The 26,940-nt window shown below is 61.1% G+C and overlaps 3 protein-coding genes and 1 long non-coding RNA gene across 8 annotated transcripts; 1 reads left to right on the top strand and 3 right to left on the bottom strand.

Moving 5' to 3' along the window:
* Positions 1-204: 204 nt before the first annotated feature.
* On the bottom strand, positions 205-7,026 carry ENTREP3 (endosomal transmembrane epsin interactor 3). Of its 3 annotated transcripts, none has more exons than XM_071456907.1 (12): positions 6,200-7,026; positions 5,557-5,613; positions 5,319-5,429; positions 5,062-5,187; positions 4,860-4,967; positions 4,548-4,708; positions 4,349-4,448; positions 4,181-4,265; positions 3,527-4,105; positions 3,164-3,232; positions 2,032-2,282; positions 205-1,157 (listed from the first exon to the last, which is right to left on the bottom strand). In XM_071456907.1, exons 1-12 carry the CDS (start codon positions 6,416-6,418, stop codon positions 987-989), a joined length of 2,037 nt encoding a protein of 678 aa, XP_071313008.1. In that variant the 5' UTR covers positions 6,419-7,026; the 3' UTR covers positions 205-986. The 3 variants fall into 3 exon arrangements, with proteins under 3 accessions (XP_071313008.1, XP_071313009.1, XP_071313010.1); XM_071456908.1 differs by having other exon boundaries at positions 3,164-3,229; positions 6,200-7,024; XM_071456909.1 differs by lacking the exon at positions 3,164-3,232.
* Positions 7,027-7,238: 212 nt separating this feature from the next.
* Positions 7,239-10,761, bottom strand: SCAMP3 (secretory carrier membrane protein 3). Its single transcript, XM_071456919.1, has 8 exons — positions 10,627-10,761; positions 10,389-10,508; positions 10,192-10,312; positions 9,984-10,112; positions 9,674-9,833; positions 9,419-9,520; positions 9,221-9,338; positions 7,239-8,485 (listed from the first exon to the last, which is right to left on the bottom strand). The coding sequence occupies exons 1-8, from the start codon at positions 10,741-10,743 to the stop codon at positions 8,339-8,341; spliced, it is 1,014 nt and encodes a 337-aa protein (XP_071313020.1). The 5' UTR covers positions 10,744-10,761; the 3' UTR covers positions 7,239-8,338.
* LOC139605452 (uncharacterized) lies at positions 7,372-13,057 on the top strand. Its single transcript, XR_011684404.1, has 5 exons — positions 7,372-7,491; positions 9,401-11,630; positions 12,394-12,443; positions 12,758-12,810; positions 12,921-13,057. It is a non-coding gene; the product is annotated as an uncharacterized lncRNA (long non-coding RNA).
* On the bottom strand, positions 12,815-26,595 carry CLK2 (CDC like kinase 2). Of its 3 annotated transcripts, none has more exons than XM_071456915.1 (13): positions 26,419-26,595; positions 22,844-23,013; positions 18,916-19,150; positions 17,194-17,287; positions 16,780-16,846; positions 16,365-16,481; positions 15,979-16,145; positions 15,472-15,566; positions 15,088-15,217; positions 14,327-14,409; positions 14,037-14,116; positions 13,783-13,873; positions 12,815-13,477 (listed from the first exon to the last, which is right to left on the bottom strand). In XM_071456915.1, the coding sequence occupies exons 2-13, from the start codon at positions 23,011-23,013 to the stop codon at positions 13,295-13,297; spliced, it is 1,512 nt and encodes a 503-aa protein (XP_071313016.1). In that variant the 5' UTR covers positions 26,419-26,595; the 3' UTR covers positions 12,815-13,294. The 3 variants fall into 3 exon arrangements, with proteins under 3 accessions (XP_071313016.1, XP_071313018.1, XP_071313019.1); XM_071456917.1 differs by having other exon boundaries at positions 17,194-17,290; positions 26,419-26,584; XM_071456918.1 differs by lacking the exons at positions 17,194-17,287; positions 22,844-23,013; positions 26,419-26,595 and having other exon boundaries at positions 18,916-19,052.
* Positions 26,596-26,940: the final 345 nt, after the last annotated feature.

Here is a 26,940-nt window from a genome sequence, read left to right on the forward strand (position 1 = left end):
TCCCGTGCCGGTCCCTGTGCCGGTGCCCGTCCCGGTTCTGTTCCCGGTTTCGGTCCCCGCTGCCTCCCCAGGCCCCGACGGCACCGGTCGCCCCGTCCCGCGGAGCCGCTACCGGGAAACCGGGACCCGGCACCCCGTGACCGGTCAGCTGACCGCCCGCCCCGCCCCGTTCGGCCCCGCCCGCCCCGTGACACCGGCCCCGTGGGCGGCGGCGACCACCTTTATTCGGTCTCTAGCGAGGGGCAGCGGCCGCGGGACCGGCCCCGCAGCGCGGCCCGGGCGCAGCCGGGCGGGGAGGAACGGGCACGGCCAGCACCGGGACCGGCACCGAACAGGGCGGGGGGCCTGGAGAGGAGACGGGCACGGGAGACAGAGCAAGGGACAGGCATGGCAGTTCCGGGGTACGCTGGCACAGGAGGCCAGGGACCGGGCCAGCACAAGGGACAGGCAAGGTCGTCCTGGACTGAGGATCAAGCCAGCATAGCCAGCCAAAGGGACACGGCAAAGGACAGCATGGCCAGGGCAGGGGACAGGCACGGCCGGCACAGGGGACACACGGCCATGCCAGGCTACAGGCACGGCTGGCACAGGGGACAGGGGATGGCCAGTGCGTGGGTCAGGCACAGCCACAACATGGGACAGGGCAGGGGACAGGCGTGGCCATCCCAGGGAATAGGCACAGCTGGCACAAGGGACAGGGCAAGGGACAGGCATGTCCAGAAGAAGGAATAGGGCAAGGAACAGGCATAACCATCCCAGACAGGCAGGGGACAGGCACAGCTGTCCCAGCCCCCCACAGACACCCCAGGGGACCAGCCCCGAACCCCAGCCCTGCTTGGGGAAGGGGCCCGGCCGAACCCCTGGGGCAGCAGTGCAGGGCCCAGCCCCACCGGGGCAGCAGCAGCAGCAATGTCCGAGCAATGTCCAGGGCTGAGCCCAGAGCAGGATTCCCCCCCAGGGAGGAGGGTCCCTGCCCGGCCGTGCCCTCAGAGCGCGCTCTCCTTGCAGGCCCCACTGAGGCTCCGCGGGCGGCCGCGCTCCAGGCGGCGCGAGGACAGGAGCCGCCGCAGGGACGAGGTGGAGCTCAGGTCCCCGCAGCTCTGCAGGTGGATCCCTTCGTGGGGCCGCTCTGCACCTGGCCAGGCACTCCAGGGAACCTGCAAGCCATGGGGATGGGCTGCAGCCACAGGGATGGCAGCCCTGGCCATGACATCCCTGGCCATGACACCCCTGCTCATGGTACCCCTGCCCATGGCATCCCTGCCCGTGCACCCCTGCCCATGGCACCCCTGCCCGTGCACCCCTGCCCGTGCACCCCTGCCCATGGTACCCCTGTCCGTGACACCCCTGTCCGTGACACCCCTGCCCATGGCACCCATGTCCATGGCACCCCTGCCCGTGGACCCTGCCGGTGACACCCCTGCCCATGGCATCCCTGCCCATGGCACCCATGTCCATGCCACCCCTGTCTGTGCCACCCCTGTCCATGGCACATGGCACCCCTGTCTGTGCCACCCTCCCGTGCTCACCCCCCTGTGCTCAATCCCCCCCACGCTCCAGCACAGCCAGGCAGCACACGGGGCAGGAGGACAGAGGTGACAGGGATGGCAGAGGCGTGCATCACGCGCCCACACTGGCATTTGGGACAGGTTGGTTCCCGTCAAGGCCTCCCGGGCTGCGCAAGGACTCCCGTAAAGCTGAGCTGTGGGGATGTCCCAGCAGCTGCCTCCAGGTGCAGTGACTCAGGGGCAAAGCCAAAGCCATTGCAACAGGAATGATTTTCCCAGCTGTGGCTCCAGTGGGGATCAAGGAAAAGGAGCTGCCCCCCAGGAAGGGCTGGGCAAGGACAGTGCTGCAGGAAGAACGCTCTGCCTGCAGCCAGGGTGCCCACACAATGGGGGTGCAGCAGGGGAAGGGAAACAATGGAAGGGCCAGGGTGGAGGTGTTGATGAGGAGAGAAGGGAGGGGAGCGTGGATGGGAGTTCTCTGGGAAGGAGGAGTTGCCCATCCCTTGTAGCTTCCAGAACCCACCTGTTTGTGCCCATGGAAGCTGTGCCCAGACACCTCCATGCTGCGCTTGGGTCTCTGCAGGAACCTGGCCACCAGCCCACGGGTGCCCCGGTAGCCCTTGAGGTCCCCCAGGGAGCGGGTGGCTGTCTTTGACAGCTGCTGTGGCACCTTCTTGGAGGGTGGCAGCTTGTTCTTCCCCACGGAGCCAGCCCGGAGCAGCGGCGGGGAGTCACAGTGGGAACGGTGGAGCAGGCAGGCCTCGGAGCACAGCCCTGTGGGAGGGGTGCTGTCACACTCAGGACACTGCTCTGGCAGTCCTGTCCTTGTCATCAGAACAGGGACACTGCCCTGATGGACCTGTCCCATTGTCAGACCCTGCTCTGATGGGTCCATCCCCACCATCAGACCTGGGACACTGCCCTGATGGACCTGTCCCATTGTCAGACCTGGGACACTGCTCTGATGGGTCCATCCCCACCATCAGACCTGGGACACTGCTCTGATGGACCTGACCCATTGTCAGACCCAGGACACTGCTCTGACAGGCACAGGACACTGCTCTAATGGATCCATCCCCACCATCAGACCCAGGACACTGCTCTGACAGGTACAGGACACTGCTCTGACAGTCCTGTCCTCATCATCAGACATAGGACACTACCCTGATGGACCTGTCCCATTGTCAGACCCAGGACACTGCTCTGATGGGTCCATCCCCCCCATCAGACCTGGGACACTGCTCTGACAGGCACAGGACACTGCTCTGATGGACCTGTCCCCATTGTCAGACTCAGGACACTGCTCTGACAGGCACAGGACACTGCCCTGATGGACCTGTCCCCATTGTCAGACTGTTCTGATGGGTCCATCCCCCCCATCAGACCTGGGACACTGCTCTGATGGACCTGTCCCCACTGTCAGGCCCAGGACACTGCTCTGATGGACCTGTCCCCACTGTCACACCCCAGGACGCTGCTCCCAGCAGACCTATCCTCAGAGCCCTGGGGTCCTGCTGTGTCCCATCCCCAGTCAGCAGAGCACTCCCACCACTGGTCCCCACTGTCCCAGCCCCAGCAGGGTGAGTCCAATCCCCAGAGGGCTACAGACACCCCCCACACCCCCTTTCTCTCCCAGTACACCCCAGTGCCCTGACCTGTATCAGCGGAGGAGTCAGACACGGTGTCCTCCAGTGCTTTGGTATAAAGTACTTCCCTGAAATCTGCCGGGAGCAGAGAGAGCCCTCAGGCCTGGGCAGTCGTGCACACCCCAGGCAGCAGAACCCTGCAGCACCCTTGCTCCCAGCCCAGCAGAGCTCCCCTGCTCGCCCCGTTCCATCCCAGACTGGCTCTAATCCCACCTGGCCGCACAAAACCGCAGCCAAACCTTGCGGCACATCCCGGCCGCACCGCACAGACGCTGCTGCCACCCTCCCATCCCATCCCATCCCATCCCATCCCATCCCATCCCATCCCATCCCATCCCATCCCATCCCATCCCGGACGTCATTGTCACCTACCAGCACGGCCGGCCATGGGGACGCCGGGGTCACTGTGGGACCTCAGCAGCGGGCGCGGGGCCAGCCCCGGGGCCGGGGACGAAGGGCACGAGGTCTCGCTGTTGCGCCGGGGGCGGCCGGCGGTGGCGGTGTCCGTGTGGCGGCCACCGCCGCGTCCCTGCAGCGAGGAGCCCTTGTCCTTGAGGCGCACCTCGGGGAAGCAGGGCCCGGCACAGCGCACCGGCCCCACCAGCCGGTTGCAGCTGTGGGTGACGGCTCCCCCCACCAGGACGCCGCCGTCGGGGCCGGGCTCCGCGGTGGAGCAGGAATAGGAGCGTTCGCCCCGCACGCGGGGCTGGGGCATCTCCTCGAAGGGGCCCTGCAGGGCCAGCGTGGGGCTGCGGGCGTGGTGGCTGCACTGCACGCAGTCCACGCTCAGGCAGTAATCGGCGCGGCTGCGCTGGATGGAGCGGAACAGGACGTAATCCACGGAGCGCATGGAGCCCTGCAGCTCCAGCAGGCACGAGTCCTCCGAGGGGCTGCTGTCCCCGGGGATGTCCATGATCTCGGACATGATCAGGGACCCGCTGTCCATGGAGACTGCGAGAGGAGAGGACGGGCACGGCTGAGGAGCTGCTGCAAGAGCCGGACGTGCCCGAGGGGAGGAGCCCTCACCTTCCCCGCTGAGCACGATGGAGGGGACACGGTCGCAGGTGCAGGCGTGGGAGCCCTCTGTCAGCTGTGAGTCGAACAGGGTGGCCTGTGGGGCAGCAGGCACAGAGCTCAGCTGAGCTGGAGCCCATCCTGCCCAGCCTGCCCTGCCCACGGCCCCACAGCCCCCACCTGGCTGTCTCCCCGCAGCCCCATCACAGTCTCGTATGATGGGGGGAAATCGGTTGGGTAGAGAGGCACGGGGCTGTCCATGGAGCCGTTGTAGGTGATGCTGTGGAGGCAAGAGCAGAAAAGCCACTCTGGGTGGGACAAGCCCAGCCTGGGGGCACACGGACCCCCCTGTCCTACCAGCCTCGCTCCCAGCTGGTACCTCTGTGCATCTGTCTCAGAGCTGCAGGTGTACTCAGGTGGGTAGTAGGGGGGAGGTGGCACTGGAGGCACAAACTCCTCGAAGTCCATCATGCTCTGCAGGAAGGTGTCAGGTGGGGACGTGCATTCCAATGTCACAGAGCTCGAGCGCTGTGGGACCAGCTGCAGGGAGAGGGGACAAGGGAGACCTGAGACCTCCTGCCCTGAGATCCAGCGAGGGATGTGCATCCTGGGATTTAATCTGCACCTGGCTGGTACCCCAGGGACCAGCCCAGCCTGGGACTGCTGCTCCTGGGCCAGAGCTGGCACTCACCACATGGACGATGTCAAGGGAGAAGATCTGGATGCAGCACACGACAGCAGAGAGCATGCAGATGATGGTGGAGAAGATGGTCAAGCCACAGACACTGAAGAGGAGATCCTGGGGAGCAGTGGGGTGAGCTGCAGAGCCCGCCGAGCATGGCCGGGGGTGCGGCCGCTTCCCAGGGAGCCCTTGCATCCCCCTGCTCCTCCACCTTGAGTGCCACACGGATGCTCCGGCAGTTGGCGTTGGGGAACATGGTCAGCTGCTCGCTCTGCTGGCTGCAGGAGGCGGGCGGGGGCTCCGAGCGGGCCTGGCAGCAGACACACGTGTCCCTCTCCTGGCGACAAGAAACACTGCGAGGAAGCTCTGGATGCCGGGCGATCCCCTGAGAGCCGCCAGCACATCCCACCAGCTCCCCAGAGCCCCCCACAGCCAGCAATGAGCCCGGGGGTCCCTGCTCGGCCTCACCCTCTCGCAGGCCTCCAGGGTCTTCACCAGCTGCGCGTTCTGGCACGACAGGATGGAGCCGGCGAGGCTCAGCATGACGCCCAGCACCGAGAGCAGCGTGAAGAAGGCGATCTGCAGCGGGAGGAGAGGGGCTGCCGGCGGAGCAGGGAGCCGGCAGAGCACCCGGGGGCACGGGGGTTGCTCGGCCTCCCCATCCTGGGCTCCCCCGCCTGCGGAAGGGTGTCCCCCCAACACCTACCACCAGGGTGAGCGGCCGCTTCCAGGAGACGATGCCGACCAGCCCGGACAGTGCCAGCTGCAGGTGCACAAGCCCCGGGGTGAGCACAGGGAGAAGGCTCTGTTAGGCAGAGGGGCCAGAGCAGCCCCTGCCCACGGGCAGAGCCCCCTGGTCCCTGCAGGCCTGGAGCCAGCCCGGGAGCAGTGGGGCTGTAGGAGCAGCCCTGGCGCCACGAGATGGGAGAAACTGCTGATTCAGGGCCTGGGGACTGCGGGCTGCTCTGGCTGGGCAGCAAACCCAGGCCAGCATCCGTGCTGCAGGGTCACCACGGAGGACCCCGGGTGCTGCCCCCACCCCAATACCCAGCAGACAGAGCAGAGCCCCCATCGCCACCCCGTCCCTGCCCTGTGGTCACAGTGGTGCCCCCACACCCCTCCCTGCCCGTGGCTGCGGACCCCAGACATTCCCCCGCACGCCCCGGGGGTCCCCATCCCTCACAGAGTCACCCTGGGGGAGCCCTTGGGATTCTCCCACAATGCACCGCGGCAGGAACGGGCAGAGGGTGGGGGAGCAGCGGGGCTGCCCTCCCCTGGGACCGGCGGCGGGCTCGGTCCCGGGGGGGCAGCGCAGCCCCCTCCCCGCGCCGCCTCGGCCCCGCACTCACCGAGAAGCCGGCCCAGGACGGGCACGAGTGCCGGATTTTGGTGGAGGGGGTGATGGTGGCCGCCACCAGGCTGAAGGTGACGATGAGGACGCCCAGGATGGCTTGCACGAGAGCCAGGACCAGCAGGACCTGCAGCCAGGTGCGCTGGAGGCGGAGGTGGGTGAGGCTGCGGGAGCTGCGGCCGGTCAGCGAGCGGCTGGAGTCCGTGGGGGAGGGCATGGCCGCGGCGGGCGGCGGCTCGGGGCCGGCCCCGGAGCCCCGGGGCAGGCGGCGGCACCGCGCCAGGACCGCGGGGAGCAGGAGCAGCCGCTCTGCGGGAACGGGCCGGGCTCCACCTTTCGGCCTTGCCGGAGGATGCTGACGGCGGCTCTTCCCTGCCCCGGGCGGGGGGGGCTCGGGCAGCGCCCACGGCCACGCGGAGCCGGGGCCGCCTGAAGCTCCGCGGAGAACAGAACCGGCCTAGAAGCGCCGGCCGGACACGGAGCGCGGCCCCGGGACCGCCGCCTCCTCCCTGGCCGTCGGTGGAGCGCCGGGCCCCCGCCGGGAGCTCATCCCGCCCCGCGGGGTCCGAGAGCCGCCGCCCGGGACGCGGCCCCCGGGGCAGCGGCAGCAGGCGGGAGCCGCGCTCCGGACCGGAGCATCCTCCGCGGGCGGCGGCGGGCGCAGGGCCGGGTCCCGGTACCGGTAGGGGCGGGCGGCTACCGGCGGTCCGTCCGCCCCGCGCCCCGCAGCCCCGGCGCCGCGCGGAGCGGCGGGCGGGGACGCCGGAGCGGCGGGAGGCTGCGGCCGAGCATCGCCGCCGCCGCGCCCTCCGGGAGCGCCCGGGGCCGCAGCTGGAGGCGGGCGGGCGGCGGAGCGCCGGGAGCGGCGGGGACGGTCCCCACAGGCCGGCGGGGCTTGGCCGCGCCCGCTCCGGGGCCGCCCCTGCGCGGCACGACGGGAGCTGTAGTCCGCCCACACCGGCCCCGGGAGCCGCGACACCGGCAGAGGCCCCGCCGCTCCCCCCAGCCCCGGGTGGCGCACGGAGATGGCGAAGGAGGGGTGTGAACCTTCATTTATTCCTTAAATAAACCGGGAGCGGTCGGGAACAGCACACGGGGAGCAGCGGAGGAGGCGGGGACGCCCGGAGGAGCCCCGGCCGCAGCGGGACCGGGAGGGCACCGGCCCCCACGGCTGAAGGCACAAAGCCTCTCGCCAGCCCCGGAGCATCCGAGAGGAGATGGACTGAAGCAGAACGCGTGAGACCTGTCCTGGGGATCCCCAGGGACACCAGGACAGGGGACAGAGGGCAGGTAAGGGGGCGAGGGGCTGCACACCGGGACTGGCTCAGCCCCTGAAGGCCTTGGCTGAAGGGTGCTGGGGGCAGCAAGGGGGTCACAGTCCTCGAAGCGGGTGGGGAGGGGGCTGCAGGAGCTGTTCAGCCCTCCCTGGAGGCAAAGGGGTGCCATGTAAACGCCAGGGCTGCTCCTCGGCACCCAGCCTGGCTTTGGGCTCCACATGGACGAAAGGCAGGATCCCCACAAGCAGCAGCTGCCCGAGCTCTGCCTGTCCCTGCCCTGTTCTCCTCATCCCTGGGCCTGAAGAGAGGGAGAGGATGGGGAAAGGGACAGGACAAAAGGACAAGACACCCTAGGGAAAGCACCAGCCCCATCCTCATCCCACTGGAGCAAGCCCCAGGAGGAAGAGGGGGATGACGTTCTTGGCAGAGCATGGGGGTCCCAGGGCACACGGGGGGCAGGGGACCCTCCCACACCCTAAGGGAGCACAAGCGTCATCACCAGGTGGGGAAACAGGAGAGCACAAGGAAGGCAAGTGACCGTTCCAGTCCCTGGAAGCAGCATTCCAGCCATCTGGGGAGGCTCCTGCCCCCAGCAGCTGGTGCTGGAAGGGAGGGCGATGGCTCAGGGCTCCCCACCCTGCTCCCCCCAGTCTGCTGAGGGGAGGGGACCAGCACAAACCACAACAGCCTCTGTCCGTGAGGAAAGGGGGTTAAGAGCAGCAGACGATTCAGGCACCAGCACTTCCAAGCTGGGATGAGGCAGCCTCTGACAGCCGATGGGGATCCAGTGAAAGTGCGACTCGGGTTTCCTCTTCCTCGGGAAGAGCCCCGGGGCGCCGGGAGGGGCAGGGCCCGCACGGCTACGGGGCACGGAAGGCGTTGGTGGCCGCGCCCGCGGCGGCGTTGGCCGCGGCCGTGCGCACGGCCTGGTTGGAGAAAACCCCGGCTGCAAACTCCTCCTGCGCCTTCTGGAAGCTGGCACCCGTGCGGCGGTACAGGGAGTGGATCTGGGGCAGGAGGGAATGGGGTCAGGGCTGGGGCTGCAGGCCCTGGGAAACAGAGCTGTGATGGCCCAAACAGCCCCAAAAGGGATGAGGGATGGCTCAGGCTGCAGGTCCTGAGTGAACAGAGCTGTGATGGCCCAAACAGCCCCCAAAAGGGATGAGGGATGGCTCTGGCTGCAGGCCCCAATTGAACAGAGCTGTGATGGTCCAAACCTCCCCAAAGGGATCAGGGATGGCTCAGGCTGCAGGCCCCAATTGAACAGAGCTGTGATGGCCCAAACCTCCCCTGAAAGGGATCAGGGATGGCTCTGGCTGCAGGTCCTGAGTGAACAGAGCTGTGATGGCCCAAACCTCCCCAAAGGGATCAGGGATGGCTCAGGCTGCAGGCCCCAATTGAACAGAGCTGTGATGGCCCAAACCTCCCCTGAAAGGGATGGCTCAGGCTGCAGGCCCCTGGTAAACAGAGCTGTGATGGTCCAAACCTCCCACAAAAGGGATGAGGGATGCCTCTAGCTACAGACCCTGGGTAAACAGAGCTGTGATGGCCCAAACCTCCCCCAAAAGGGATGAGGGATGGCTCAGGCTACAGGCCCCTGGTAAAGAGACTTGTGACAGCCCAAACCTCCCCAACGGGATGGCTCTGGTTGCAGGCCCCCGTTAAACAGAGTTGTGATGGCCCAAACCTCCCCCGAAAGGGATGAGGGATGGCTCTGGCTGCAGGCTTTGATCCCAACCCACCTTTTTCAGCATGATGATCCCCAGCACAGCCACTGCCGTGAAGGACAAGGACACCAGGATCATCATCACGGCCACGGCCGTGTTAGTCCGCAGCGCTATCAGGCTCAGGATCCAGCCACTGCAAAACAAGAGGCAGTGACCCCAGCTTCCCTCCTCCCCATCCACCTCTTGCCTTTGTAGGGTCAGCACATGGCCCACCTGAATCCCCAGTTTGGGATGCCAATGGCCTGCAGCACATACATCACGTTCTGGGCAAAGAAGACGAAGAAGAAGACAAAGAAGTTGAAGGAACTGTCGCTCCTGGGAGGAAGAAATGGGCACGGTTAGGCCACAGAAGGAAGCTCCCAAACCTTCCTTAAAGCAGGAGAACAGGGAGCTCGGGGTGGAACAGCACATCCTGCAGAGCCAGAGGCCCCCAGGAGCTGGAGCAGGTGCCCAGGGCTTGGGACACACCTGAAGGCTTTGTACATGGGCCGGTACCAGCAAACAAAGGAACAGGGCGTGTAGAGCAGAGCCCAGAGGATGGAGAGGCCAAACCCAGAGCCGGATGTGGGATCCACGCAGAACCAGGCGAGCGAGGACAGGAAGTTCAGGAACAGAGCAATGGTGCTGGCTGAGGGACAGGACAGAGCTCAGGAGCCCGTCCAGGCTCCCCCAGCCCCCACAACCACCTGTTCAACCCCATTTCCCCGCCGCAGCAGCACAGGAAATTCATCCTTCACCTGCTGCCAGGCTCTGCCCCGAGGCTCCGCTGCAGACTCACCCATCCAGAGGTAGTACATGGTTGTAACTGTTTTCTGGAAGTCAGCAGGGATCTCCACGGGGATGTCCTGGTAGAAGCACGGCTTCACCGGGCAGAAGGACGGCAGCGGGGGCCAGTTGTTGAGCCTCGCTGCGGACGGAAAGGGGTGAGGAGGAGCGAGGAGGGCTCCGGGGGGGTCCCACCCCTGCCCAGCCCCGCAGCCACTCACTCTGGGAACCGCCGAGGGCCGCGTTCTGCAGCTCCCGCTCCCGCCGGTCCAGCTCCTCCGCTTTCCGGTTGAGCTCCTCCTGCCGCTTCAGCAGCTCCGCCGTGGCGGCGGCGGCCGAGGCCTGCGGAGAGGGGGGACACAACCCTTGGGCTCCCGCCGGTGCCCGTGTCCCGGCCTGGCGGCGCCTCCCCCCGTACCTGCGAGCCGTAGGAGCCGTAGTTGCGGGGCTCGGTGGGACTCGCCTTCCGCGGGGGCTGCGCGGCCGCCGGTACCGGGGGCGGCGGCGCTACCGAAGGGGTCTGGAAGGGCGGCGGTGGCTGCAGGGGAAGAGCAGAGAGGTGAGACCCGCGCCGGCAGCGGGGAGGGCTCCGGTGCCCGGGAAGAAGATCCGGTACACGGGCAGGCCCCGGTGCCCGGGCAGGCCCCGCCGCTCACCGCGTCGCTCTCGAAGGGGTTGTAGCCATCCAGCACAGCGCCGGGCCGGGCCTGCAGCGCCGCGGGGTCCTGGAAGGGGTTGTCCGGGAGCACCGCGGGGCCGCCGCGCTGGGCCATGGCCGGACCGGGACCGGGAGCGCGCTGGACCCGCGGGACCGGCGCCGCCGCCGCCGCCAGGCCCCGCCCCTGCCCGCCGCTGATTGGTTCCGCTGCGCCGTGACGTCATCGGGGAGACCCCCGCCGCAGGGGGCCGCTGCGCACGCGCCGGAGCCGCGCCGGGCGGGGCGCGCGCGTGACGCGGCCACGTGTCCCGGGGTCACGTGCGGCGCGCCCGTCCCCACCCCAACCCCGGGCCCGCCCTTCCTTCGGGTACCCCCGACCGTGTATCCGCCGCCCATCACCTCCCGGTGTCCCGGTATCCATTGAATTCACCCCCCGGTGTCCCGGTATCCATCACCCGTCACCGCCCCGTGTCCCGGTATCCATTGAATTCACCCCCCGGTGTCCCGGTATCCATCGCCCATCACCCCCCCGTGTCCCGGTATCCATTGCCATCACCCCCCGGGTTCCCCATGTTCCGGTCCCCGCCCAGCCGGACCTGCCGGGACAGCAGCTCCTCCTGCGCGTCCCCCCGGTCCGGCTCCCTGCTCTTACCGGGCAGCCCCGGTACCGTTCACCTGCTGCCCGCGCAGACCCCCCGTCCCCCCAGGCGTTACCCCGCGGGTCGCGGGGGCCGCTCCAGCAGCTGTCACCACAGCCAGCCAGGGACTCGGGCACGACGAGCACTTGGGGAATTTCTCCTGTGTCTCCTGGAGCTGTTATTTATAGGAATCTCCAAATCCTTCCCCCCCAGCTGCCCGGGGACTGCACACGGACCTGTCCCGGGTCCTGCTGAGCATCCCGGGAGCAGGACATGCACCTGTCCCTGCCCTGTCCCCTCCCGCTGCTCAGCAAACTGCTAAAAACACTCTGCACAGACTGAGAGTGACATCTGAATCCCACAGGTGAGCTCCCACCTCAGCCCAAACCTGGAGCTACTCCTGGCAGAGGTGGAAGCTGTGGATTTGGGGTTTGGACACCAGCATGAGTTTATTTTCTTGAATCCTAAGGTATGAACCAGTCAATTTAATTCTCCTCCAGCCTCAGGGTGGGGCTGGGCACAGGGGCAGGGGGACAGGAGGCAGTGAGGGCTCCCAGCCCAAGCTCAGTGAGCTGGGATCACAAGTCCATGGAGATGGCTCAGTGTCCCCGTCCTGAGGCTCTCACAGGCCCATGGAGATGGCTCAGTGTCCCCTCCCTGAGGCCCATGGAGATGGCTCAGTGTCCCCTCCCTGAGGCCCATGGAGATGGCTCAGTGTCCCCTTCCTGAGGCTCATGAAGACGGCTCAGTGTCCCCTTCCTGAGGCCCATGGAGATGGCTCAGTGTCCCCTCCCTGAGGCCCATGGAGATGGCTCAGTGTCCCCTCCCTGAGGCTCCCCATGCTCACTCCAGGTGAAACCAGACATTTCCTTTCCCCTCTGCATGGTGACAGCCTGGCACAGCCTGATGGTGCCACAGCAGAGCACATCTGTCATCCCCATCCCAGTGAGACTCTCCCCCTGCCATCAGCTGTGACACAGCCCAGAAAACACCCAGGGAACAGCCCAAACCAAGGCCCAGCCTCCCTGCAGAGCTGGGAAGAGTCAAAAAGCCACAGCCAGCCCTGGGGTGGATGTAGGACAGTAGGACAGCTGGATGTGGGCTCCTGACAGCCTCTTTTCCAACAGCCACCAGCAGCAGCCAACACTCCCCAGCTAAGGCTGAGAGGTTCCTTCAGGTAAGAGAACAGAACCCCAGAACCCCTTCCTGGCCAACACCTTGGGTGTCTCTACAGGCCTGCAGTGATGGAGGGACCATCATCACTCAGGGAAGCCCTGTTTGAGGGCCCCACTGTCCCTTCTCTGCCTCCCACGCCAACACTGCACCCAGGGCATGAAGAAAGGGCCAGTCCCTGGTTTTCTGCCCCACACAACAGCATCCACTCAGGTCCAGCTGCAGCCCTGAGGGCCAACAGCAGCTCCTATTCAGTGTAGGCTTGGTGGATACAGCTGGACCACAAAGTTCCTCTCATCCCTCTCCTTCCCCCCACAGGGCACAGCAGAACAACCCCAGGATCAGCTGCTGTCAGGCCAAACCCAGACCAGGTGCTTTATTCACTTCATATTTATTTTTCACAAAGACTGTACAAAATTCTTATAAAACTCTGGTGTGGGGATGGGCTATGACATTGATCCAAAAAATAATTCCCATGCAGTCCCACCAGTTCCATAACTTACAAGGAAACAGATAAGCTACAGAGAGCTGCGAGTCCTGGAGTATTTACACCGAGGAGGGCAGGAACAGGAGACAAAGCAACACAGGACAAGAGGTATTTACAGCACGGACACACAGACCCCCCTCACCTCACAAGAACAGCAGCAGCGACAGCAGGTCAGGCCCGTGGTGCTCCTAGGCCGACAGAATCTGGGCTATTTACAGTATCTCACATATTAACAGCTTTACAAACGTGTCCAGGAAGTTCATCTCATGTTTATATAAAAAAAAAAAAAAAAGCACCAAGTGTCTGAATAGAAATCACACAGGCCTCCACGGGGGCTAGAATCCGAGGGCTGGCTGGCACCTGTGGCGTCACCGGCTGATGTCCCGGCTCGAGTCCCACATTTTTGTGCTGGGCTCCATGCCCAGCATGTCAAAGAAGGGGTGCTTGAGGGCCTCAGCCAGGGTGACACGCTTGGAGGGCTCGTACTCCAGCATGCTCTCGATGAGGTCGAACAGGCGGTGATGGTCCTCGGCCTCCGAGGTCAGGTATCGCTGCAGGTGGAGGGGAAGGTGAGGCTCAAGGAGGCTACATCCCATCCTGGGATGTTCCCTGGTTTGTTCACACCATCTCTCAGCCTGGAGCTGAGCTCTGCACTCCTCTCTATCCAGAACTGACAGATTTTCACACACCCTCCCTTCCCCAGGCACTTCCTGAACTTTCCATGTTCTCCTCGTCCTCCACTTGAGATGAAACTCAGGCTGCTGCAGCTTCCTATTGCTGGGACAGCCAAGGCTCCCTTCAACCACCCTTCTGCTGGCCCAAGCTTGCCCAGAGGGGGAATCTGAGGAGGCCTTACCCGCAGTGGTTTGCAGTTCTCCCGAACGTAGCGTCCAGCTGAGGTGTTCTCGTCCCAGTCCAGGCGGCCGTGGTAGAAATATTTCTGTTTCCTGTCAGAGTAACAGGTGGCAGCAGGTTACACCTGAGCACAGCACACCCTGCAGCAGCAAGGGGCCAGCCCCAGTGGGACACAGCTGGCTCCAAATTGGGATGTGCCCCAGGGAGAAGCACTGCCCGTGGAGCAGGAGGGCTGGCACAGCTGGCCTTGCTCACCTTGTCTTCCGGACCATTCGAGAAGGAATTGGCCCCAAAATCCTCTCCATCATGGCCAGGTGCTCCCTGTTGTCATGTGTCTGGGAGAGAGAAATGTAAAGGGAAGGCATGGAATAGATTCCAGTGCTTCTGCCTCCAGCCCTGGGTGTTCCCCCACCCAGAACCCCTTCCTGGCCAACACCTTGGGTGTTTCCACAGGACTGCAGGGATGGAGGGACCCCCATCAGTCTCAGGGAAGCAGCCAGCATCCTCTCACCAGTTGGGAAGTACCCACACAACACAGTTCTCACCTGGAAAAGGGTGAAACCCACATAATACTCAAAGATGATGCAGCCAATACTCCACACATCACAGGGCTGGCTCCAGCCAAGCTCTGAAAAACAATGTTGTTTAAATAAATGATCCAGTTACAACACAAGAGTCCAAATCCCTCTTTCTTTTAAAAATAAATAACTAATAAAAAAACCCAATAACATCCTATTCCAGCCAGGCTTCTGGTGCTCTGCTGGCAATACACTGCCCAGCTGATGGTGGATCATGGAATCATCAAGGTTGGAAAAGACCTTCAAGATCACCAGCTCCAACCTGTGACCAATCCCAGTCCAGGACACTGAGTGCCACATGGAGCCATTCCTTGGACACCTCCAGGAATGGGGACTCCAAACCTCCCTGGGCAGCCCCTTCCACTGCCTGACCACCCTTTCCGGAAGAAATTCCTCCTGATGTCCAATCCTGGAACAACTGGAGGCCATTTCCTCTTGTCCTGTCCCTTGCTCCCTGGGAGCAGAGCCCAAGCCCCCATGAGGAAGCTGTGGAGAGTGAGAGGGTCCCCCCTGAAACTCTTTTTTCCCAGATGGAACAAACCCAGAACAATGACAGGGCTGTAACCATGGAGTTCCCAGGAAACAGCACTGCAGAGCTGTTAAATCAAGCACTTCTCATCTCCCAGGGCAAAGCCAGAAAGCTCCTGAATGATGTGGAAGCCCAACACCCCCTATCCCAGCGGGGTACAGGGGGCACAGCTGCCCTGGCAGACCCAGGGGCACCTTACCCAGGATGACTTCAGGGGCCCGGTAGTGCCTGGTGGACACGATGGTGCTGTGATGCTCGTGGTCAAAGGTGGCACTGCCAAAGTCCACCACCCTGATGGCCGTGCTCTTCACGCTCCTCTCATCCCGTTTCTGCAGGGGGGACAATGGCATCCATCACCTGGCAGCCCCTCCAGCCCCTGCCTTACCCAGCTGAGGGCACCACGGGAGGGGGAAGCTTCAGCAGCCCCAAAGCAGCTCCCAGCAGCAGCCATGGCTCACTCAGCACTGGCAGATGATGCAAAGCCCTGAAGGACTGCACAGAGCCCACATCCCCTGGGGCTGTGTCTGACCCCTCTGGCAAGGTCAGGGACACCAAGAGAGAGCCAAGTGAGGCAGTGTGTTACCTTTTCCAGGTTGTAGGAGAGCTCGTAGTCAGAGTTCACAAAGAGGATGTTCTCTGGCTTGAGGTCAGTATGGGTGAGTTTATTGTCATGCAGAACTGAGGGAGAAAACAGAGCCTGGGTGAGGGGAGAGAAGCAGAACAAGGCTGCACCCCTCCAAAAAGCCATCATTGGTTCAGTTTGCTCATACTGGCACCAGTTGAACCCACATTTCAACCTGGGTGTGAACAGCCAGGCAAAGCCCAGGCCACGATGCTTCAGTAGAAGCACAAAGATTTATTGTATTGATCGCCAGAAGGTGCAGGGGGGTGGATGCTGGAGTGCTCTGAGCTACTGCCAGCCCACAAGCACCAGAAAATGAAGAGGATTCATTCCCAGCGGGGCAGGAAGGCTCAGGCTCAGAACCACAGCAAAAACTTGTTGCTCTGGGCCACCAGTTGCAGAAAAGTGCAACCTACTCAGCTCCCCAGGTCAGCCCAAAGCAGGGGGAGAGCAGCAGGGAACACTTACACTTCACAGCCTGGCACACCTGGAAGGCCATGTGCCGTACTTGGTGGATGGGGTAAGGCAGGTAGTTGTTATCCTTCAGGAAATCAAAGGTGCTGAGCCCCAGCAGCTCGAAGGAGATGCACATGTGGCCATGGTAGTCAAACCAGTCAAACATCCTGACACAGAGACTGACAGAAACATTCCAGTTGGGAACAGCTCTGCAGGCACCACTCAGCTGTGTCACCCCTGTGTCAGGCTCCTCCTTTCCCTGCTCAGTCTGTACCTCACAGCAAGCCCAGGTGCTTCCAAAACTATTTAGGATCACCTTCAAGCACACGACACCCAGCACCTCTTCCACCCCAGCCCTGAAACCAGCCCTTCCTGCTGAACACCAAGAGCACACTCACTTGGTGTTCTCAGGATCCTTCTCGTTGATTTTCTCCAGCACGTTGATTTCCAGTCGAGCAGCCTCTTTGTATTTCTCCACGTTTTTAATGATTTTCAGAGCAACGCGTGCACCACCCCTGTGGGAGAAACAGGAAGGAAGCACAAGGTGAGCCCTGAGCAGGTAAAAGAAGCTGTGCCCTGTGAAAGAGACCTTCTGACCAGCCTCCCTTGCTCAAGCAGGTTGTTATTAAGGGGTGTCTACCAACGGTGCCCCTTTCCCTCCCTACAAAACAACCCAGAAGCTTCCCCCAGCACATGGGCAACACAAAGAGGGTGAGAGCCTGGAGCAGCAGAGGATCTTGGAAACCAAGGGACTGATTTTCACCCCCAGGCTCCCACATTTTGCCAGCCACGGTCTCCCCTTTCCCCACATACCTCCGGTGATCCATGCACTGCACCACTCTGCCGAAGGTCCCTTCCCCCAGGGTGCTGATAATCTCATCTGGGAGGGAGAGAAGGAGAGGGAAGGAGCTGAGAGAGGGAGCAGGACCTGGCTGCAGCGATACACAGGGCAGAGGAGAATGCATTGCAACACCTAACCTGCACACAGCTGGAGAGACCGGAGCAGCGGAAGGCTGACACCGGCTGCACAAGGCAGCTGCCCTAATTCCCTGGCACTTCAGTAACAATACACAATATAAACGTAGCTTTAACAAAAGGGGAAGGAAAAGGAGAGGGTTTTCTCTTTAATAAACAATGAAAATAAAATGAAACAGAAAGATAAGACAGATCTGCGACTGCGATGGGAGCTTAACTAGAGAGCTAAATTATGTTACGATTTGGCTGTACATCTTTCTTGTAGCCAGTCGCCGACGCGATAGATCAGATGCCCCTCGTCGTCGTCCTCCACACTCTTGGCCCTTCTGCTGCTCTGTCGACTCCGCTGCTGGCCCAGGCAGACAGGGAATTCATCATTCACCAATCAGATTTTCAAACCAGCGCAGCAGCAGCCAGCGTCACGCATTGGTTGGTTTGGAAATTCACATGGTTGTTTGAGGAGGGGTTGCAGGAGGAGATTCCCAGCCAATTCATACGGCACAGAGGAATATATAACGATAGGGATATTGCAAGGGAACATGTCAAGATACAACACACTAGCTCAGAAAAGAAAAAAACAGTTTGCTTTTCGTTGTAGCAAAAAAAAAAAAAAAGAAAAAAAAAAGAAAAAAAAAAGAAAAAGAAAAAAAAGAAAAAAATAAGAAAAAAAAGAACCTACAAACAGCCCCAACCCGAACCAGTGTGACAGCAGAGCTGTCAGAGTGAGGGAGTTGAGGGGCATGGAAAGGGCTGGCTGTTCTTGCTCCCACGGGGGCTCAGAGAGGAACAGCACCGGCCTTCGGGTCCTGGGGACAGCCTGAGCACGCCGCAGAGCAGGGGCAGCAGGAGGCAAGTGCTGGCTGGGAGCTCCTGCACAAGCCCAGGCTGCCCCCACAGGCACCCCTATCCCACTCCAATAACCGCCCACACAGCTTCCCCCAGCCCCGACACTCAGGGAAAGATGAACTCGGAGATTTCAGAAAAGCGGCTTTAGATACAATGATCCATCCAAAACGGAAAGTTCCCAGTGACTGCCTGGGGAAAAGATGGACACTTCTTCCTAGACCCTCCCCCAAAGAGGCTGATCCTGGAAGGACTAACTTCCAGAAGAGAAGCTGAACCCAACAGGGAACAGGGACAGCCCTGGGATGAGGCAGATAAGAGGTTTATGCTGGAGAAGAGAAAATTCCTGCCTTCGGTTCCTCAGCTAAGTATCCCCACACTTGGGAGCAACCAGCCAGCAGACTTGGGACCCAAATCCAGCCCTCAATCCCCTCCCTGGACACAGAGCCAGAACAGACCAGACAACACTGAGAGCTCCACACACAGAGCAGAGAATGTGTCTGGGGTCTAACAGAAGTGGAAGGTGAACAGCAGAACAGACAAGAAGAGAAAGCCAGGGATGCTTCCGGGAAGAGCCTGGGATGGTTCTGCCTCCACCTGAGCTGAGTGCTCCAAAAGCTCTGCTCCTCCACAAAGCCCAAATCAGCTGGGCCCACCCAGGAGGATCCTGCTCAGAGCCAAGGCCCGAAACAGGGACCACAGGGGCAGTCACCTGTCCCAGGCTCTCTGGGACTGGGACCAGCTGAGCGCTGGCTCTTCGAGCCTTGCACAAACCCTGCCTGGCTGGGGCTCCTACACAGCCCTCCGTGAGCATCACTGAATGGGAGGAGATGCAGCACCACCCTGGGGACCCGCCAGCCTCGGGGGGCACTCCTGTCCTCCCACTGAGAGAGGGCCTGAGCCACCCGTGCCCAGCTGGCACCGGGCAGCGCCAACCACGGCGCGCAGGGACGTGAGCAGCAACAACTCTGCACCAAAACTCCTCTAAAAAACACACACACACACACACACACACAGAGCTCAAGCCGACTCCGACAGAGCATTTAAGAAGTGAATTTTCTACTTACCCAGCTCAGCACCTGGGAGAGAGAGAAAGGTTACAGGGCAGGCACGGCACAGCAGGATACTCACCGATGAGGAGCGGCTAAAGGACCGGCTGCGGCGCCGCCTCCGCCTGTGCTTACGCCGGCTGCTTTTGCAGCTCCGGTAGCTGCCCTCGCGGTCCCGGGAGCGCCGGTACTCGTACGAGTGGCGGTACTCGGGCTCGTAGTAGGCGTCGCCCCGCTCGCGGCTGTAGTCGTTGCGCCTGTAGCTGTCACAGTAACGGCGGTCGTAGGCCCTGCGGTCTGCTGAGTGGTCGTCGTAGCTGGGCATGGGGAGAGGGGAGGGGTCAGTCCCTCTCAGAGGGATTCAGAACATCTGAGATAGCCCAGCTACCCCAAATGGTATAAAACTACCAGGATGGGCTCTGAGGTGGTGTTGGAAAAAGGTTTAATAAAGGAGAAGTAAGAAAGCTCTTACAGGTAAGAACCGAGCAAGGGGCAAGAGGTTCTTGCTCTCAGAGGAACCCAGCTACCCCAAATGGTATAAAACTAACAGGATGGGTTCTGAGGTGGTGTTGGAAAAAGGTTTAATAATAAAAGGAGAAATAACAAAGCTCTTACAGGTAAGAACCGAGCCAGGGGAAAGAGGTCCTTGCTTTCCCAGCACACCTGAGATAGCTCTGCTACCCCAAATGGTACAAAACTAACAGGATGGGTTCTGAGGTAGTGTTGGAAAGGGAAAAAGGTTTAATAAAAGGCAAAATAAGAAAGCTCTTACAGGTAAGAACCGAGCCAGGGGAAAGAGGTTTTTGCTCTCAAAGGAACCCAGAACATCTGGGATAGCCCAGCTACCCCAAATGGTATAAAACTAACAGGATGGGTTCTGAGGTGGTGTTGGAAAAGGTTTAATAAAAGGAGAAATAACAAAGCTCTTACAGGTAAGAACCGAGCCAGGGGAAAGAGGTTTTTGCTCTCAGAGGAACCCAGCTACCCCAAATGGTATAAAACTACCAGGATGGGCTCTGAGGTGGTGTTGGAAAAAGGTTTAATAAAAGGAGAAATAACAAAGGTCTTACAGGTAAGAACCAAGCCAGGGGAAAAAGGTTTTTGCTCTCAGAGGAACCCAGCACACCTGAGATAGCCCAGCTGCCCCAAATGGTATAAAACTACCAGGATGGGTTCTGAGATAGTGTTGGAAAAAGGTTTAATAAAAGGAGAAATAACAAAGCTCTAACAGAGAAAACTGAGCCAGGGGAAAGAGGTTCTTGCTCTCAGAGGAACCCAGAACATCTGAGATAGCTCTGCTACCCCAAATGGTATAAAACTACCAGGATGGCTTCTGGGGTAGTGTTGGAAATGGAAAAAGGTTTAATAATAAAGGCAAAGTAACAAAGGTCTTACAGAGAAAAACCAAGCCAGGGGAAAGAGGTCCTTGCTCTCAGAGGAACCCAGCACACCTGAGATATCCCAGCTACCCCAAATGGTATAAAACTAACAGGATGGGTTCTGAGGTAGTGTTGGAAATGGAAAAAGGTTTAATAAAAGGCAAAATAAAAAAGCTCTAACAGAGAAAACTGAGCCAGGGGAAAGAGGTCCTTGCTCCTGCTGAAACACCCCACAAAAGGGATTATTTCCTTTGTTCTCTTCTTTTTCTAGTGAATTACTGTCCAACAAATTACCTAGGCTGGACCTCTTGGCCTCTGTCCAATTGGGCAGCCCCAGGTCTGAGGTGAAGTCCCAAAGGTCCTATGAGGTGTCTTTGTACCAAACTGGGAGAGAAACTTCTGGGCTTTTTGCCTTTTTAAGCAGACAAAGAATAATTTTGGACCAAACACTGCTACACTGGGGAATGTTGAGGGGTTGGAGTGGACTTGAAGATCTTCATCACCTCGCCCTAGACCAGACTGCCTTGTCCAGTCTGGCCTTGAACACTGCCAGGGTTGGGGCAGCCCCATCCAAACAGTGTGCCAGTGTCTCACCACCCTCACAGGGAAGATCTTACTCATGTCTAGCCTAAATTCTCTCTCTTTCAATTTGTACCCATTATTCCTTGTCCTATCACTACAGTTCCTCATTGAGGGTCCCTCTCCAGTTTCTTTGTAGGCCCCTTTTAACACTGCAAGGTGCTGTGAGGTCTTCACACAACCTCCTCTTCTGCAGGCTGGAAACCTCTCCCAGCCCCAATCCTCTCACAACCTCCTCTTCTGCAGGCTGGAAACCTCTCCCAACCCCAATCCTCTCACAACCTTCTCTTCTCCAGGCTGGAAAACTCCCCCAGCCCAAATCCTCTCACAACCTTCTCTTCTCCAGCCTGGAAAACTCCCCCAGCCCCAATTCTCTCACAACCTTCTCTTCTGCAGGCTGGAAACCTCTCCCAGCCCCAATCCTCTCATAACCTTCTCTTCTCCAGCCTGGAAACCTCTCCCACTCCCAATTCTCTCAGCCTTTCTCCATGAGGAAGGTGTTCCAATCCTCTTAACAACACCCCAGCCTCCTCTGGACCTGTTTCCAACAGTTCCATGTCCTTGTTATGTTTGGAACACCAAAACTTTTGCAGTGCTTTGAGGGAGCCCAAGGCAAGAGGCCATGAACTGCCAACCCTTGGCATAACAAGGGGGACAGGGATCTGTGTCCCAGCCAGGTGAGGGACACTCTGAGCTGAGGACCCCAGATCTTCCTGTACTCAAACTGTGAAGGGATAAAAGCTCAGCGGGTCCTTTGTTCAGGATCCCTCCTTGAAGGCACCAGCTGGAGCTGTTACTTTGTTATTGCACCAAGATTAAACCATTTTTAAGGATTGAGATGTCTGAGACTCTGCTGTGAGAAACCAGGGCTGAGCCAGTAAGGAAACTGGTCTGACTGGGAGTGTGGGGTGTGTAGGGAGTCAAACAGGGCAAACACTGGGTCACTGAAGCCACTGCTGTGAAGGAGCCTCAGTCCCTGCTCAGGTGGTGCAGTGGCACTGCCAGAGGGGCTCCTGGCTGCCAGACAGGGAAGTTTCCCAAAGAGGGGAGTGAGGGGCTTTGGTGACAAGCACTGCCCAGGCTGTGACAGCTCAGAGCAGGCCCAGGTCACGTGGAACCTGGGTGAGTAGGGATGACTGGGCCATGATTAAGGGACTGGAGCATCTCTCTTAATGAGCAGAGACTGTGGGAGATGGGCCTCGTTAGCCTGGAGATGACTGAGAGGAAATCTCATTACTGCACATCAATATCTCCAAGGCAGGTGCCAGGATGGTGCCAGACACTTTTCAGTGGTGCCCACTGACAGGATGGGTAGCAAAACCATCAACTAAAACACACCACGTTCTTTCTACCCCAACACAAAGAAGAAGTTGTTCCCACAGAGGGTGGCAGAGCACTGGCACAGCTGCCCAGGCCGAGCATGGCACCTCCCTCTCTGAGGACACCCCACATCAGTATCTCCAAGGTAGGTGCCAGGAGGGTGCCAGACTCTTTTCAGTGGTGCCCACTGACAGGATGGGTAGCAATGACCATAAACTAAAACACACCATGCTCTACCCCAACACAAAGAAGAAGCTGCTCCCACAGAGGATGGCAGAGCACTGGCACAGCTGCCCAGGCCGAGCATGGCACCTCCCTCTCTGAAGTATCCCACATCAGTATCTCCAGTGCAGGTGCCAGGATGGTGCCAGACACTTCTCAGTGGTGCCCAGTGACAGGAAGTTGTTGGCACAGAGGATGTGAGAGCACTGGCACAGCTGCCCAGGCCGAGCATGGCACCTCCCTCTCTGAGGACACCCCACATCAGTAACTCCAAGGTAGGTGCCAGGAGGGTGCCAGACACTTCTCAGCGGTGCCCAGTGACAGGAAGCTGTTGGCACAGAGGATGTCAGAGCACTGGCACAGCTGCCCAGGCCGAGCATGGCACCTCCCTCTCTGGACACATCCCAAACCCACCCGGCCGTGTCCCTGAGCACTGGGTGACCCCAGAGGTCCCTCCCAGCCCAGCCCCCGTGTGAGCCCGTGCAGGAGGGCAGCTGAAGCCCCGCTCACCTCCGGGATCGGACGTGGTAGCTGTCCTCCCGCCGGTGCCGCCGGTCCCGCTCGCTGCTGCTGGACCGGGACCGCGTCCGCCGCCGCTTGTGCTTGCGGCTCCGGTAGCGCTCGTGGTAACTGCCGCGGCTGCTGCGCTCCGACGAGCGGTACCTTCGGGAGTGCGGCATCTGCGGGGACAGCACGGACACTCAGGGACCCGTGGGGACAGCAGGGACACAGCAGGGACACTCAGGGACCCGTGGGGACATTCAGGGACCCATGGGGACAGCGGGGACCCCGTGGTAACTGCTGTGGCTGCTGCGCTCCGACAAGCGGTACCTTCAGGAGTGTGGCATCTGCGGGGACAGCACAGACACTCAGGGACCCGTGGGGACAGCAGGGACAGTCAGGGACCCGTGGGGACAGCGGGGACCCTGTGGTAACTGCCGCGGCTGCTGCACTCCGACGAGCAGTACCTTCGGGAGTGCGGCATCTGCGGGGACACCAGGGACACTCAGGGAGGCGTGGGGACCCTGTGGGGACACCCTGAGGACAGTGGGGACCGTCAGGGACTCATGGGGACAGTGGGGATCCCCTGGGAACAGCAGGAACCCTGTGAGACACTCATGGGGACAGCAGGGACCCTGTGAGGCACCCATGGGGACAGCAGGGACCCCATGAGGACAGCACAGACACTGAGGCACACATGGGGACAGAGGGACACTGAGACACCCGTGGGGTCAGCAGGGACCCTCTGAGGATGGTAGGGACCCTGTGAAGCCCCCATGGGGACAGCAGGCACCCCATGAGGCATCTGTTGGGACATCAGGGACTTTGTGAGGTCAGCAGAGACCCTGTGAGACAGCTGTGGGGACAGCAGGGACCTGTGGGGATGGCACAGACCCTGCGAGGCATCTGTGGGACCAGCAGGGACCCTGTGAGGCACCCATGGGGACAGCAGGGACCCTGTGAGGCACCCATGGGGACAGCAGGGACCCTGTGGGGACAGCAGGGACAGTGAGGCACCCTGTGAGGCTCCCTTGGGGATAGCAGGGACCCTGTGAGGCACTCGTGGGGACCCCATGGAGACCCCCTCTCAGCTGTGAGGCACCCGTGGGGACAGCAGGGACCCTGTGGCACCTGTGGGGACAGCAGGGCAGCATTAACAGCTGCATGGGACAGGAACCCAATGTGTGTGAGTGTGCCAGGGGATCTGAGAGAGGAGAGCAAACTCTGAGAGACCCCAGAGCCCCACAGGACAGGGTGAGACCCCCTCATGGTCATCCTGCCCCGTTCCCTTTCCCAGAAAAAGAACCCTGGTTCTCATGGCCAGGTTTGTATCTCTTCCTCACACCCATCTCTACTGCCCACAGCTCCAGGAACAGCTTTTGCACCTTTTCTCTTCAAGCTGCCCAGGAATGAGGGAAGCAGCAGCACCAAGGGAGGTGAGGGAATGTGAAATGAAGCCCTGGATGTCACCAGAGCCCCTGGGCAATGTGAGAAATGGATTTATAGAAAATCCTCAAAGCCTGGCAGAAGTTTTAAAAGGTGGCCTTGCAAATAAGACTGGATAATTTGGAGAAACAGAAGTATGAAAGATGCATTGTAGTGGGACCCACGAGGGGTAATTTTAAATTATTTGCTTTAAAGTATTTACAGCATAGTGTGGCTAAATAAGCCAAAAAAATTATTCTGATGTACTGTAATTAAGAAAGAGATCATTTCTGATTGTGATGACGTGAATTATAACATCTGAATTCTTTCACCCTTCATATGAGAATAAATAGAATAGAATAAATAGAGAATAAATAGGATAAAAGAGAATAGAATAAATAGAATAGAATAAACTGAGAATAAACATAATAAAAGTTTTTAAAATGCCTCTCAGTTGCCCCATCTCTGGGTCAGAAAAAGGCTTAATCAGGCTTAATCCAGCAATGGATGCCCAGAGAGCAGCTCCTCAAGAGATGCCTCAGGTTTCCTGCCAAGTGACATCTACACTGGGTCACAAGGGTGGGGAAGGCTCTGGGGCTGTTTGGTCTCTTCAGCTGGGACTGAGGGGAGATCTCGGGGGGCTGCAGCTTCCCCAGGAGGGACAGCTCTGGTCTCTGCTCTGTGTGACAGTGACAGCACCCCAGGGAATGGCTGCAGCTGTGGCAGGGAGGTTTAGGCTGGATATAGGAAAAGGTTCTTCCCCCAGAGGTTGTTGGGGCACTGCCCAGGCTCCCCAGGGAATGGTCCCAGCCCCAGGGCTGCCAGAGCTCCAGGAGAGGTTGGACAATGCTCCCAGGGATGCACAGGCCGGGATTGCTGGGGTGTCCTGGGGAAGGACATCAGGATGTGCTGATGCCTTTGGATCCCTCCCAACTCAGGAGATTGGTGACACACATCCCTCTGTCAGTGGAGAACCACCCAGGAGCAAACCCTCCCTTCCCAAAGGGCACCAACAGAGCCCTGCAGACCCTCAGCTCTGCCTCTCTGGAGAGCCTGGAGCCAAGGGGATCCAAAGGGCACCAACAGAGCCCTGCAGACCCTCAGGGGTATCAGCTCAGCCCTTCTGGAGAGCCTGGAGCCAAGGGGATCCAAAGGGCACCAACAGAGCCCTGCAGACCCTCAGCTCTGCCTCTCTGGAGAGCCTGGAGCCAAGGAGATCCAAAGGGCACCAACAGAGCCCTGCAGACCCTCAGGGGTCTCAGCTCAGCCCCTCTGGAGAGCCTGGAGCCGAGGAGATCCCGAGGTGGGATGGTACAGAGGCTGCAGCCCCTCAGACCCTGCCAGGCCGTGCCCCACAGCTCTCAAACATTCCCCATACGGATTTGGGTTCCAAGCACAATTGGTGGAATCATGGAACGTTAACTGGGAGGGACCATCACGCTCACTCAGTCCCACCCCCTGCCATGTGCAGGGCCACCTTCCACTGGCCCAGGCTGCTCCAACCTGGCATTAAACACCGCAGGGATGGGGCAGCCACAGCTTCTCTGGGCAATCTGTGCCAGGGCCCCAGGAGAAGCCGGAGCTCCCGCGGCAGTTTCCCCCATCCAAAATGCCCCCGGCTGCGTCCCCGTCCCCGCCCAGCGCTGACATCACTGCCAGGGCTCGGACAGGCCGAACCGGCCCCGGCGTGGGGTGATCGGGGGCACGGGCCCGGTACCGCCTGCACGGGGGGCTTTGCCCGGGGTTCCCCCCGAGCCCCGCGGTTTCCAGCCGCGGACTGAAGGGAGCGCGAAGGCGGCGCTGGCGGCCCGCCAAGGCCCGGCTCCGTGGAACGAGCACCGGGGCTGCGTTCCGCAGCGGGGCTGGAACCGCTTTGGGGACGGTGATGGCGGCCGCGCCGGGCGGGGCATCCGCCGTGCAGGCCCGGAAGCACCGGGACACCGGGAGAGGGCGGGGCGGCCTCGGCGGGGAGGCCCCGACCGGGTCCCTCCAGGCCATCCGGCCCCGCCGCCCTCACGGGAACACCCAGGCCACCGATTGCCACCGCGGCCCCGCCGGGAACGACAAACCGGGCCCGCCCCGCGCCGCCCTCACCGGCCGCGGCCTACCCACCCCGCCCCGGCCCGCGGGGCCTCGCACCGCGCCGCACCGCCACGCACCGTCCTCGCAGCCAGCCCGGTGCGCTTGTCCCACAGGAAATCCGTGATGGCGGCCGTGGGCCCCCGGGCCCCGCTCCAGCTCCTGCCGCCGCCGCCGCCGCCGCCGATCCGGGTCCTGCCAGCCCGCGGGGCCGCGCACGCACGTACGCGATCACGTACGCACGCACGTAGGCGCGCGGAGCTGCGTCACACCAGGTGGGGCCGGTGGGCGGGGTTAGAGCCGAGGGGCGGGACCGGTTCCGCACGGATCCCGCTTTAAGCCACGCCCCCTCTCGGACCCCCCGGCGCGGCCTTGGCGAGGCCGAGGGGCGGGGCGAGATTTGAGGGGCGGGGCCTGGGTCGCTCGCCCCACCCACCTCCTCCCCGAAGCCACACCTCTCCCTCCTGACGGCGGCGGGACAGACCCGAGGGGCGGGGTCGAGCTATGGGCGGGGCCTATGCTGATATCCTCGCCCATCGCCTCCAGGAGTCCCGCCCCTTGTCCGCCCACCTTCTTCCAAGCCACGCCCGCTCCTCGTTCCA

Source organism: Agelaius tricolor, unplaced genomic scaffold (genome assembly GCF_023055355.1).
Source record: "Agelaius tricolor isolate 1412-34295 unplaced genomic scaffold, bAgeTri1.0.p SCAF_66, whole genome shotgun sequence".
In the NCBI taxonomy this organism is placed as follows: Eukaryota; Metazoa; Chordata; class Aves; order Passeriformes; family Icteridae; genus Agelaius; species Agelaius tricolor.